Consider the following 14,747-nt stretch of genomic DNA (forward strand, 5'->3'; position numbering starts at 1 on the left):
AATCACAATTTAAGATATATTATTCAAATGCTTGGCGAAAGAGATGCGTTTTTAGTCTAGATTTAAACAGAGAGATTGTGTCTGAACCCCGAACATGATCAGAAAGGCTATTCCAGAGTTTGGGAGCCAAATGTGAAAAAGATCTACCTCCTTTAGTGGACTTTGCTATCCTAGGAACTACCAAAAGTCCAGCGTTTTGTGACTTTAGGGTGCGTGATGGGTTGTAGCGTGGTAGAAGGCTAGTTAGGTACACAGGAGCTAAACCCTTTAGGGCCTTATAGGTAAGTAATGATAATTTGTAACTGATACGGAACTTAATAGGTAGCCAGTGCAGAGACTGTAAAATTGGGGTATTATGATCATATTTTCTTGACCTGGTAAGGACTCTAGCTGCTGCATTTTGGACTACCTGTAGCTTGTTTATTAAAGAAGCAGGACAATCACCTAGAAGTGCATTACAATAGTCCAGTCTAGAGGTCATGAATGCATGAACTAACTTTTCTGCATCAGAAACAGATAACATGTTTCGTAGCTTGGCAATGTTTCTAAGATGGAAGAATGCAGTTTTTGTAACATGGGAAATATGATTTTCAAAAGACAAGTTACTGAAGTGAAGTGACATTCTAATGAAGTGACATTCTACTGTCTAATAAAACACCCAGATTTTTGACTTTAGAGGAAGTAATAGTACATCCGTCTAGTTGCAGATTGTAATCGACAAGATTCTGTGTAGTGGTTTTTTTGGTCCAATAATTAATATCTCTGTCTTATCCGAATTTAATTGGAGAAAATGATTGGTCATCCAATCTTTTACATTTTTAACACTCTGTTAGCTTAGATAATTGGGAAGTTTCATCTGGTCTCGTTGAGATATACAGCTGAGTATCATCAGCATAACAGTGGAAGCTAATTCCGTATTTTCTAATAATATTACCAAGGGGCAACATGTATATTGAAAATAGAAGGGGACCTAAGACGGATCCTTGTGGCACTCCATATTTCACTGATGATAAATGAGATGACTCCCCATTTAAGTAAACAAAATGGTAGCGATCGGACAGGTAGGATCTAAATCATTTTAGAGCCTGCCCTTGAATACCTGTATAGTTTTGTAACCAATCTATGAGTATGTTATGATCTATGGTGTCGAACGCAGCACTAAGATCAAGTAAGACTAGAAATGAGATGCAGCCTTGATCTAATGCACTTGATCACTTTTAACAAGTGCAGTTTCTGTGCTATGGTGGAGCCTGAAACCTGACTGAAATTCTTCATACAGATCATGTTTATGCAGGAAGGTGCTCAATTGAGCAGACACAACTTTTTCTAAAATTTTGGACAAAAATAGAGGATTTGAAATAGGCCTATGATTTGCCAGTTCACTAGGATCTAGTTTTGGTTTCTTAATAAGAGGCTTAATAACCACCAGCTTGAGTGATTTTGGGACGTGACCTAAAGATAACGACGAGTTAATGATATTGAGAAGCGGTTCTTCGGCTACAGGTAACAACTCTTTCAGTAATTTAGTGGGTACAGGTTAAACATGTTGTTGGTTTAGATACAGTGATAAGTTTATTTAGCTCTTCCTGTCCTATATTTGTAAAGCACTGCAGTTTTTAAATAAAAGACGTAACCTAAAGGTTAGACAGTTGGCTTGTAACCCAGAGGTTGTGGTTTCGAGTCTCAGGTCTGGCAGTGATTGTTGGTGGTTGGAGTGAATAAACAGCACTCTTCTCCACCCTCGACACCACGACTGAGGTGAGACCAGGCGGCAAGGAAGTCGACCGGAAGTTGAAGTCGGTAGCAGAACTTCACTTGCGTTAGCATCCCATTGACTTTAATTCATTTTGGCGTCACTTTGACAGCGAATAACTTTACATCTGAGGCGTTTAAAGACTCCATTTGTCCATTATTTATTTCATAAAGATACACGCCAATGTATAAAGGGTTCCATTACCTTCTATATTACATTATGGCCCCGTAGAAGCAGTTTTTGTAAAAAAAGGCTAACGATTGCGTCATAACCACTCGACTCTCTGTCGCACAGTAGAGAAATTACCGTACAGACAGGAGGAGAAGCTCGCAGGCAATTAACTTAATATGGCGTACTGGCGTTACATTTTAAAATACTATACAAAATAATTAATCAGAATACTTACTCCTGCTCACTCACGCCAAGGTACTCCCCGTTCAAGCTCGCAGTCTCTGCAAGATTAACGATGGCTGTTGGCACGCAAAGCTACTAGAAGATTTACATCTGTCAGACAGGTTGCTGACATCGTCAAGCTTAGTTTGAGTCTGCGCGTCAGAAACTGAAGTGCTAAAAATTGCTAAAAATGGTCTTCACTTGTCTCAATTGAGTTCCAATGGGGTCGCTGTGTCCATTTCTTTTACTGTCTATGGGTGAGACCCTTGAGCACCGAACCCCCAGCTGCAGCAAAGATAGCTACCCACTGCTCCTGGTGTGTGTGTGTGTGTTTGTGTGTATGTCCATTACTCTCTGCTGTGTGTGTGCACAAGCATTTTTCATACTTGGCCACAGGCGTCCACTTCCTGTTTGTTGTTGACGGCTGTACTGCGTTTGAGCTCTGTCACTATATTCTTTTCATTGACTATTTTTAACTTAAAAATCAATTTTATACATCATTGTTTCCGTTTATATAACGCGTGAATATATCCTCTATTGTATTCTACAACAAAAACAATCAGAGCGCCTCGCTATCACTAGTTTTATTTTGATCTCCCGGGTCCGCTATTAGCTTTTAGCCAGTTAGCATCAGCAAGCGTGGTTGCTGCTAACTGCGCTTACATTGCTAATACTCTATTCTCACACATTATCACTGCTGTACTCACTGTTACTTGCTTTAATGGCGGATGAATGTCTCCACTCTGTGCAGCTCGAGCTCGAGGCCGTGGGGAAGCAGATTCGCGACCTGGAACATAGGCAGGCCCAGCTGAGAGAGCGGAGAGCCGCGCTGGAATCATCCCGGGCTGACGCTCAAGTCCGGGGTAGGTATACAGTGTGCTGTTAACAGTCCCACCACGTCTACTCCGTGTGTTTCTCTGCGCAGGCCCAGTGCACCCAGGACGCGATCTTCCCAGATGTCCTTCACTGCGACGCCGGGACACCACGGACCCTGGGTGCATCCACAGCGGAGGACGCGAGCTGGGTCCCGGGCGACTACTTCTCCCCTCCTGCCTTCGAGCTCTCCATCCAGAACCGCTTCGCTCCCTCCGCGAGACAGGACGCGACGCTGTGATCATCGGAGACTCCATCGTCCGACACGTAAGTGCTACGTTAGCCGAAGGTAAAGTGCACACTCATTGTTTGCCTGGTGCTCGTGTTCTCAATGTTTCTGCGCAGATACCCGCGATCCTGAAGGACGGCGAGAGCCCCAGAGCGGTCGTGCTTCACGCCGGGGTTAACAACACCACGCTGCGGCAGACGGAGACGCTGAAGAGGGACTTCAGGAGCCTGATCGAGATGGTTCGCAGCACGACGCTGCGGCGACGATCGTCGTGTCAGGACCACTGCCCACGTATCGACGAGGACACGAAAGGTTCAGTAGACTTTTTGCTTTAAATGAATGGTTGTTGTCATGGTGTAACGAACAGAAACTGCTATTTGTTAATAACTGGAATCTTTTCTGGGAGCGTCCTAGACTGTTTCGCGCTGATGGATTACACCCCAGCAGAATTGGAGCGGAGCTTCTCTCTGACAACATCTCCAGGACACTTCGCTCCATGTGACTAGTAAGACAATTCTCAAATAACCATTATGATGAGTTTTGTTCTAACCGCTTAAATGCTAAAGGTACTTGCACTGTAAAACCTATTAAGACTGTGTCTGTTCCCCGAATAGTGAGGTCAAAATATAAATATAATGTAGGATCTAGAAAAAATCTTATCGTAATTAAACCAGAAAAATGTAAAGTAAATGCACAAAAACAGTTTTTAAAGTTTGGGCTCATAAATATTAGACCACTCGCACCAAAAGCAGTTATTGTAAATGAAATGATCACAGATAATAGTTTTGATTTACTCTGCTTGACTGAAACCTGGCTAAAACCAAATGATTATTTTGGTCTAAATGAGTCTACTCCACCAAACTACTGTTATAAGCATGAGCCCCGTCAGACTGGTCGTGGCGGGGGTGTTGCAACAAGATATAGTGATATTCTCAATGTTACCCAGAAAACAGGATACAGGTTTAACTCTTTTGAAATACTTCTGCTAAATGTTACACTGTCAGACATGCAAAAGAAATCTAATGTATCTCTTGCTCTGGCTACTGTGTATAGACCACCAGGGCCGTATACAGAATTCCAAAAGAATTTGCAGATTTCCTCTCAGACCTTCTAGTTACAGTTGATAAGGCGCTAATCATGGGAGATTTTAATATTCACGTTGATAATGCAAATGATACATTAGGACTTGCGTTTACTGACCTAATAAACTCCTTTGGAGTCAAGCAAAATGTCACCGGGCCCACTCATCGTTTTAATCATACACTAGATTTAATTATATCGCATGGAATCGATCTTACTGCTATAGATATTGTACCTCAAAGTGATGATATTACAGACCATTTCCTTGCATCGTGCATGCTGCGTATAACTGATATTAACTATATGTCGCAGCGTTACCGTCTGGGCAGAACTATTGTTCCAGCCACCAAAGAAAGATTCGCAAATAACCTGCCTGATCTATTTCAACTGCTATTTGTACCCAAAAATACACACGAATTAGACGAAATTACTGACAACATGGGCACTATTTTCTCTAATACATTAGAAGCTGTTGCCCCAATCAAATTGAAAAAGTTAGAGAAAAACGTACTGTACCATGGTATAACAGTAATACTCACTCTCTCAAGAAATTAACTCGTAGTCTTGAACGCAAATGGAGAAAAACTAACTTAGAAGTTTTTAGAATTGCATGGAAAAACAGTATGTCCAGCTATAGACAGGCTCTAAAAACTGCTAGGGCAGAGCATATACACAAACTCATTGAAAATAACCAAAACAATCCTAGGTTTTTATTTAGCACAGTGGCTAAGTTAACAAATTACCAGATGCCACCTGATTCAAATATTCCACCAATGTTAAATAGTAATGACTTTATGAATTTCTTCGCTGATAAAATAGATAACATTAGAAATACAATAGCGAATGTAGATTCTACAGCGTCTAACACTTCAGTTTCATCCATCGCACCCAAAGATAAACTGCAGTGCTTTACAACCATAGGACAGGAAGAGCTAAATAAACTTATCACTGTATCTAAACCAACAACATGTTTATTAGATCCTGTACCCTCTAAATTACTGAAAGAGTTGTTACCTGTAGCCGAAGAACCGCTTCTCAATATCATAAACTCGTCGTTAACTTTAGGACACGTCCCAAAACCATTCAAGCTGGCGGTTATCAAGCCTCTTATTAAGAAACCAAAACTAGATCCTAGTGTACTGGCAAATTATAGGCCTATTTCAAATCTTCCATTTATGTCTAAAATTTTAGAGAAAGTTGTGTCTGCTCAATTGAGCACCTTCCTGCATAAAAATGATATGTATGAAGAATTTCAGTCAGGTTTTAGGCCCCACCATAGCACAGAAACTGCACTTGTTAAAATTACAAATGACCTGCTCCTTGCGTCAGACCAAGGCTGCATCTCATTTCTAGTCTTACTTGATCTTAGTGCTGCGTTCGACACCATAGATCATGACATACTCATAGATCGATTACAAAACTATACAGGTATTCAAGGGCAGGCTCTAAGATGGTTTAGATCCTACCTGTCCGATCGCTACCATTTTGTTTACTTAAATGGGGAGTCATCTCATTTATCATCAGTGAAATATGGAGTGCCACAAGGATCCGTCTTAGGTCCCCTTCTATTTTCAATATACATGTTGCCCCTTGGTAATATTATTAGAAAATACGGAATTAGCTTCCACTGTTATGCTGATGATATTCAGCTATATATCTCAACGAGACCAGATGAAACTTCCCAATTATCTAAGCTAACAGAGTGTTAAAAATGTAAAAGATTGGATGACACACAATTTTCTCCAATTAAATTCGGATAAGACAGAGATACTAATTATTGGACCAAAAAAACACTACACAGAATCTTGTAGATTACAATCTGTAACTAGACGGATGTACTGTTACTTCCTCTACAGTCAGAAATATGGGTGTTATATTAAACAGCAATTTGTCTTTTGAAAATCATATTTCCAATGTTACAAAAACTGCATTCTTCCATCTTAGAAACATTGCCAAGCTACGAAACATGTTATCTGTTTCTGATGCAGAAAAGCTAGTTCATGCATTCATGACCTCTAGACTGGACAATTGTAATGCACTTCTAGGTGGTTGTCCTGCTTCTTCAATAAACAAGCTACAGGTAGTCCAAAATGCAGCAGCTAGAGTCCTTATGAGGTCAAGAAAATATGATCATATTACCCCAATTTTACAGTCTCTGCACTGGCTACCTATTAAGTTCCGTATCAGTTACAAATTATCATTACTTACCTATAAGGCCCTAAATGGTTTAGCTCCAGCGTACCTAACTAGCCTTCTACCACGCTACAACCCATCAAGCACCCTAAGGTCACAAAACGCTGGACTTTTGGTCGTTCCTAGGATAGCAAAGTCCACTAAAGGAGGTAGAGCTTTCTCACATTTGGCTCCCAAACTCTGGAATAGCCTTCCTGATAATGTTCGGGGTTCAGACACACTCTCTCTGTTTAAATCTAGATTAAAAACACATCTCTTTCGCCAAGCATACGAATAATGTATCTTTTTAATTGTGAGTGTAGTTGCATCTGATCAAAGGTGCATTTTTATTCATTAGCTTGGGTTAAACTAATTTTACTTTGTTGGATCAGCAGCTATGCTAATGATGTCTCTATGTGTTTCTCTGTTTCTGCTGGGATCTTCATCCCGTGGTAACTAGGATTTACACAAGCTCCAGTCTGGATCCAGAACACCTGAGAAGAGATGATGCTGACCCTCAGAGGACCTCAGATGATGCTGACCCTGAATCAACAAACAGAACTAACAAATATTGCTACAAGTGTGACTGCATCATATAATAACTTAATTAATAATATTGATAGTTCCTCGTCTAGCTGACTACGTCTTGTATTATTATTATTATTTTTATTTTTTCTAAAATCCTGTCAAATGTGCACAAACTACTAGCTACTACTAAATATTGTAGAAACATAATTTTCTGTAAAGTTGCTTTGTAACAATTTGTATCGTAAAAAGCACTATACAAATAAACTTGAATTGAATTGAATTGAATTGAATTGAATTGAGAAGATAAAATCCATCATTGACCAAAATAGTTAGAATCAGAAATGAAAAGGTTTCTTGGCTTTGAGGGAACATATGCCAAAGCCATAGAAGTAACGGTACGACTGTTTTGCTGTGTGTTATGCAATCAGCCATGTGCCCTGCAGAGTCTATCGTTTTGTGACGAGAAGAAGGACATGGACGCAGAATAAATGATGCATAAACAGACTCAAACAGAGATATCGGGAATACTAAATTGTGAGAATTGTCGGCCAGGACTCTCAAAATTACGGATTGACTCCTATAAAGTATCTGGGAATTTTGGAGAGTGGTGCAGTTGCACTTGGGATGGTATAGTTTTGTGGTCATGTATTGTCTGTAGGACAAAGCAGGGCCGGCTCTAGGTTGTTTGGTGCCCAAGGCGAGAGAGCCCCCCCGTCCCCGGAAAAAACAACTCCACAGGCGTATACCTGCGTATCACGTAGACTACTCCACTGCTGTAACACAGCATTTTGTTGCTGTTAGCTCATAGCCTACCGCAAAAAGTTCCTTTGGTAAATTGATATAATAATAATAATAATAATAATAATAATAATAATAATGCATTTTATTTACTGTTTATGTGTAAAAAGTTGTTGGTCATCCTCGTCTTTATCTCCTCTAGGTAGGCTGTGAGCTTGATGATATAATCTACACAAGTTACCTCTGCTTTGGACCCGTTTTTCTTCCTCCTCCTTCCTTCGTTTTCGGAAAGCCGATCCCGATGGCTTGGGTGTTCTTTTCATCATAAAAGATTATATATATATATGATCATTTATAGCCTACAACTGCCAAGGGGGGTCTTTTACCCCATCATTTAAAGCGCTAAAACTGTTGTCAGATGTTTTCGCGCCACTCCCGGTTGCTGAGCAATGCGAGTGAGTTTGACAGCTGCCTGTCAGTGTTTTTTAGGATTTTAAATCTAGTAAAAGAAATGGACAAATACAAGCAGTGTATGGACAGTGCACAGTAAAAGTGTACTGCGTGTGCACAGCTTTCATAATACGATACATACATTTAATTAACTTTTTTTATATATATTTAATTCTGCAATTTTGCGCCCCTTCCAGCAGATGGCGCCCCAGGTAGCCGCCTGTGTCGCCTGTCAGCAAAGCCAGCCCTGGGGCAAAGGACCAGACTTTGATGTCTTCCAGGTCAATTTGGGAGAACCTACATGTTCTTAAACCATTAGGATTATTTCAGGATTGAATAATGACCAGGTTCTCCAGGCACCCTTATCTAGGGATGAGAGGACACGAGAAGGAGGCTTTTCTTGGAACAAGAATGCCTTTATTCCCAAGGGATGGGAAAGGATCACGTATTAAAAGGACAAATGACTTAGAAAAAACTTTATTATAAAGAAAAGAAAAAGGCTACCTTAAAAGGAACAGAAAAAAATATTGGAAAATTAGGAATATGAGGAAATATTGTAAATGAGGAAATCTCAAGATGGGATTTGTCTTATCTACTGAATCTGTAGATTATTTAGGAATGAGATTTCCCATTCACAATATTCACAAGCATCTGTCACTTGATAACTGTGATAATGAACCAGGTAAATAAAAAATTGTAATAAGAAAAAAGAAATGCATGATGTTAGAATTTGCTCAACAGTTAAAACTGTCACGTATGCCTGCCTCTTGCTAGCTGAATTATGATTGTTCAAGGAAGTGTATTGTACAACTACGTTACAGTATGGACTTTCTTTCTAAATGATGTATTGTAATATGTTTTATCTTATCATAAGAGAGATGATGCTATGCAGTTTAGTTCAGAAATAGTTATTTGCTTGGCCTACGGCTTTAAGATGTTGTAACGGGTTAAGATTAAAACTAGAGATGGATTAATTTGCTTTAAAGAAAGAAAAACAGCAGAAATTACTTCATATGAATGTGTTCTAATAGAGGTTGCTACGGAAATGAAATGTCATACTTCCTGTTTCCATAGCAACAAGTATATGAGTGTGTGTATGCGGATGTGTGAGTGTGTTCACCCAAAAAAAAATCATGAAAAAAGGACGTGTTGTTTTTGTGACTATATAATGTTATGATTTGAACACATTCATTGCTGCATCTTGGCGGAAGACTTTACGCTATTTACTTTTAGTTATTATTTTCTTATGAGTTATTGTTTGAATAAAGCGAAACCATTTCATATGGTGATGTGTTTAACGTCTTTTAAACAAGTCTCTGTGTAATTTATTAAGAGTAAAGTTATGATTTTATTTTGTTCCTGATCCTGTATTATGAACTGGACTCTGGTGGGAAGAAGAACAGAAGTCTGTCCTGCATCTGATAAATAACAGAGGTAAGAGCGATAGTTTATATTACATTAACGTGTGAGAAACAAAGATGTGAATAGAGGTTTTATGTATACTTCTTTAGCCAGAATAAAATAAGACAAAAGGTGGGCTTTGTTATCCTCTCACACCTGACATCAAGCCGATCAAACACTGCTTTAAACACTCGTATCTTCTCTAGTCTCTGATCATGTTCTGATTCAGTTTATTTCTGTGTAAACTAACACCATTGACCAACAGGAAGTTGTGGGAGACTAGAGCTAAACGCGACAAAGATAGTGTGACTAAATAAGCAAGAAAAGAGGTGGATGTTCACACGGTTTAACACTTCCAGCCGACAGTAGAGTTTCTCGTGACTTTATTACAGATCAGTCTCTCATCAGCTCATCTGTCATTTTATTACTGAACCAGTTCGGAAGAGTTTGTCTTCATATTTGTGAACTGAAATCAATGAAGATGTTTCACAGATTCTGGTTCTGTTTGTGTTTCTGGCGTCTGGTTGGTGAGTTTAAATAATTTTTTTATGGCTTCAGTTGCTTCTGTTCTGGTAGCATGTAATACAATACTGGATAATTTAGTTTGAGAGGTTTAATATTCACTATTATTCTCATATAGAAATAAGTGAACTGTGGTGAGATCAAGTTTGAATTCAGATCTAAATTCAGGTCTATTATGGAATGATAAAATAAAATAAATATGAAGCTTAAATACCCAACAGTGTTAGTTTGACATTAAAGATTAAAGTAAAAGTGTGACCAAAAGTGATGTCTGGAGGAGATTGGTTTGAGGATTTGTTTTTAATGACTCTACAAGTTTGATTAAACCATCATAATGAGAGGAAAGTGTTATATATCTTTAAAAAAGCTGTGTTCTTCAGGTGTGTTTGGTGAAACGTTCGTGAAAGTTGGACATTCAGTCACTCTAAACTCTGGTCTTTCTGAAACGATGGATAATGATCTGATTCGGTGGAGGTTTGAAAACAGATTAATAGCTGAAATCAATGTGACGGCCGACAGATTCTCTGTATATGATGATGTTCCTGACGGGAGATTCAGAGACAGACTGAAGCTGGACAAACAAACTGGATCTCTGACCATCACAAACTTCACATTTGAACATGCTGGAGATTATTCAGTATATAACAACACTGTGAGCAAGAGATTCTGGCTCAGTGTCTATGGTGGGTTAAATAATTGTTTCAGCTGTTTTATATTTATATCTCATGACCATTTCATAAGTATTTTACGAAGTGGCTAATTCTTTTTCTAGATTTTTCTAAACCCCAGTGTAAGTGATTCGTACAAATTCAAACGAATTATGCAACTCGTAAAATATGTAGGAATTGCTGTGAGATGTTTCTGGATGTTTCTGATTCTGATGATCCTTACAGAATCAGCAAAAAGATACAGTTATTAATCCAAACACCATTTCTGTTCTTTTATGATGTCATTCATTTCAAATTTAAACTTCAAACTATTTACTTTAGGAAACCATTAAATATCACTCTCAATCTGTGATGAACCCTGTTTCTGTTTGTTCTCTGTGTGTTTGGTGATACAGATGAAATATCAGTGAAGGAGGGAGATTCAGTCACTCTGAACTCTGATCTTACTGAAATAGATTATGATCGGATTTGGTGGAGGTTTGAAGACAGTTCAATAGCTAAAATCTATAAATGGGAAAACAGATTCTCTGTATATGAGGATGTTCCTGACGGGAGATTCAGAGACAGACTGAAGCTGGACAATCAAACTGGATCTCTGACCATCACAAACATCACAACTGAACATGCTGGACGTTATGAACTCATGATCAACAGTATGAGCAGAATGAGGAAAACGTTCTTTCTCAATGCTGTCAATGGTGAATTAAATATTTGTTACACCTTTTTTATTATTTTTTTCATCACCAGATACAATATTATTTTTTGTCTGTTCTTTTGTTTTACATTATTATTTAAAAATTACATTTCTTAACTAATTGCTTACATAAACAATTATAAAGTATTTTTACTGTACTGTAACTTGTGACAAACCCTCTTTCTGTTTGTTCTCTGTGTGTTTGGTGATACAGAAGAAATATCAGTGAAGAAGGGAGATTCAGTCACTCTGAACTCTGATCTTATTGAAATAATGAATGGTGTTAAGATAAAGTGGAGGTTTGGAGCTGAAATCACTTTATTAGCTGAGATCAGTAGAAGGGATGATGGAGTCTCTGTATATGAGAATGTTCTTGATGAGAGATTCAGAGACAGACTGAAGCTGGACAATCAAACTGGATCTCTGACCATCACAGACATCAGAACTGAACATGCTGGACGTTATTTACTACATTTAGGACCAAAACATTTGAATCTAAACCAGTCATTAAAAGCTTTCAGTGTTTCTGTCTCTGGTGAGAAGAGATCCTGTGTCCTGTTCTTCAAATATTCTTGATATTAATGTTTATTGACGGATCTGATCTCAGTTTGGTGTTTTTATTCCTCAGACTCTGTCCACTGCTGTGATTCTACTGAAGCTGTGATCCGATTGGTCCTCTCTGCTCTGGTGGGCGTGGCTACTGTCATTCTTCTGGTTTATGACATCAGATCCAGACTCAGATCAGACACAAGATCAAACACAGATTCACACATCAGGTGCATGTTCTTGAGGGGAATTGAAATCTGAAGGAGACGCTGAACTTTAAAACTTCTTCAAGTGTGTTTTGTGAGGTTTGTCATATTAATATAGATTATTAATTATATCAGGCTTTCATATTTGATTCAGGGTTTAATGGCTTTTAAAATGTAATTGTGTAATAATGTTTTTATTGTACAGATGCAGTTTAAAAGCTTGTTGATTATATTTCTCTCAGATAAGACTCTGATCTCACTGTACTATTCATTTGTCTTCTGTATTTGCTTGCCTTTATCAATAAAGTTTTCTCACTGAGCTTCAAGAGTCTGTTTATGTTTTGTAGCATTTATAATATCGAGCGCCGTCTGGAGGAATACAGAAGTTCAGAGCGCAGTGTGATGATATCAAGTGATTGTGAACGTTACTAGACACTAGATGACACTGTGTTCAGTAAATATACATTAGATACATTGCAATTAATAAAGAAGAAAAGACAAACTGATGTTGTGTGTATAAGATGAATAAAGACAGACATGTTAAGATTGCACTGAGATATTTTATTTAAAAACTGAACAAAACATGCACCATGTACAGTTTTCCCTTATCATGGCAATTAAGAAAGAAGAAAAGACAAACTGATGTTGTGTTGATAAGATGAATAAAGACAGACATGTTAAGATTGCACTGAGATATTTTATTTAAAAACTGAACAAAACATGCACCATGTACAGTTTTCCCTTATCAAACATTATTTAAAAATACTGAATATAGCATATTAATGAAAAGATGTTTTCCATTTTGTGTTTAGCAGAGGCAAAAGTCATCATAGATCGATAAACTGTGTGAAGTTGGTCAAATGAGCTCATTTCAGCTATAAAGCACAACACTGATGTCATCATCCAGATGTACTTTTCTGAGAAATCCAAATAGAAAAGAAACAATTATTTGTACACAAGCACATAGAAAACTTATTTTGTCAGTTTTGTAAACAGTGTAATTTCGTAGCCTGTGTTTGTTGCTCTTTAAGTGACCTCTGGCGGCAGGATGGAGATAAGACACCAATTTTATTAGCTGTTATATTCCTGTTATTTTATATATCAATAAAACTAATAATGATTATTGTTATTATTTCTAAACAAAAACATTAAACAAAATAAGGAATATTACTTTTGTAAAAACAATATATTTTTTTACCTTCAAATTTAGCAGATGCTTTTATCCAAATCAACTTACAGTGCATTCAGGCTATACATTTCTTTTTAACAGTAACTTTGTTCCCTGGGAATCAAACCCACAACCTTTTGCACTGCTAACACAATGCTCTACCACTGAGCCACAGAAACACTGGATAAGAACTTAAGGAAAGGTGTGGTGAGCAATAATGAATACTAAATTAATTTGTTTTTCATTCATACTCGTCGCCGGAGGGCGCACTCGAGCAAAATCTCTACAAGTGAGACGCTCTGATGAAGTTCCAGGAAATTCAGCTTTTGAGGTAGATGTAGCCTAGTAGCTGAATAATATGCAGATATACGTTTTACTGATAAAACATGATGGAAGTAAATTATTCAGAAAAATACCAACGAGAAGTTGGGATGATCTGAATGAAATAGATACTGGGGAAGGGTCGGTAGTCCCCAGTTTTATGTCCCGTCGAGAGGGGAATGGAGAAACTCTAGCTGCGTTGGAAGGAATAATTATGAGTAAAGTAGTGTGGCATTAAAGGAAGTGGTAACGGAGCTCTAATTATCAGTAGTAGCGACTACGCCACCCCTGGCTAAACGCCTGGGGAAAATAACACTTAAAGAAAAGCACACCGGTTCGTTCGCTCCCACAGAGCATCAACCAATGAGGCGTGAATCAATATAAGAATACAGCTTTATTATCATAAAGGTAAAAATGACCAGAATGAACACAAGTAGTTCAGAATAAATGGCCAGAGCCACAAGCGATAAAACAACAGGACTAAATCAAAAGGGTTCATTCAAAAGGTTACATCATAGAACTGGGGTGTCTCAGAAAGTGGGTCGGCCACACATGGAGCATCACAACAGCCCAAATTAAAGCAGCCTTCCCTTGTGGATTTCAATCTCAAAAGACACTCTAGTGGAATTACACTACAAACATAAGTTACACCCCACACTTTTGACAAAAGACCACCTCCACACCCTAGATAGCCGCCACTCTGATACACCCCACTCCTAAGTCAAAAGAAAGAGGGAAGAGAAAGAATAAACATTTTTTTTCTTTAAACATAAAACACACAGCATTGGGCTGATTACTGCTCAATTAACAAACTAATAACAGAAAAAAAAACGATACAAAGCAAAATACCAAATAAATACCAGCAATAACCGCAGGAATAATAGTGGTAATAATAAATAATAATTATTTTTAAAGATAAGGAAAAATGATAAGCAACAATAGGAATAATACACAATGACAAGAATGAAAAGAAACAAAATAAATGAAAATAAATCAATAAATGTT

The 14,747-nt window shown here is 38.0% G+C and overlaps 1 protein-coding gene across 1 annotated transcript; it reads left to right on the forward strand.

Annotated features, from left to right (window-relative positions):
• Positions 1-9,723: 9,723 nt before the first annotated feature.
• LOC113099576 (uncharacterized) lies at positions 9,724-12,469 on the forward strand. The gene is made up of 6 exons (XM_026264433.1): positions 9,724-10,144; positions 10,520-10,822; positions 11,203-11,505; positions 11,716-12,036; positions 12,130-12,141; positions 12,459-12,469. Exons 1-6 carry the CDS (start codon positions 10,093-10,095, stop codon positions 12,467-12,469), a joined length of 1,002 nt encoding a protein of 333 aa, XP_026120218.1. The 5' UTR covers positions 9,724-10,092.
• The last annotated feature ends 2,278 nt before the right edge of the window (positions 12,470-14,747 follow it).

This window comes from Carassius auratus, unplaced genomic scaffold (genome assembly GCF_003368295.1).
Source record: "Carassius auratus strain Wakin unplaced genomic scaffold, ASM336829v1 scaf_tig00216973, whole genome shotgun sequence".
In the NCBI taxonomy this organism is placed as follows: domain Eukaryota; kingdom Metazoa; phylum Chordata; class Actinopteri; order Cypriniformes; family Cyprinidae; genus Carassius; species Carassius auratus.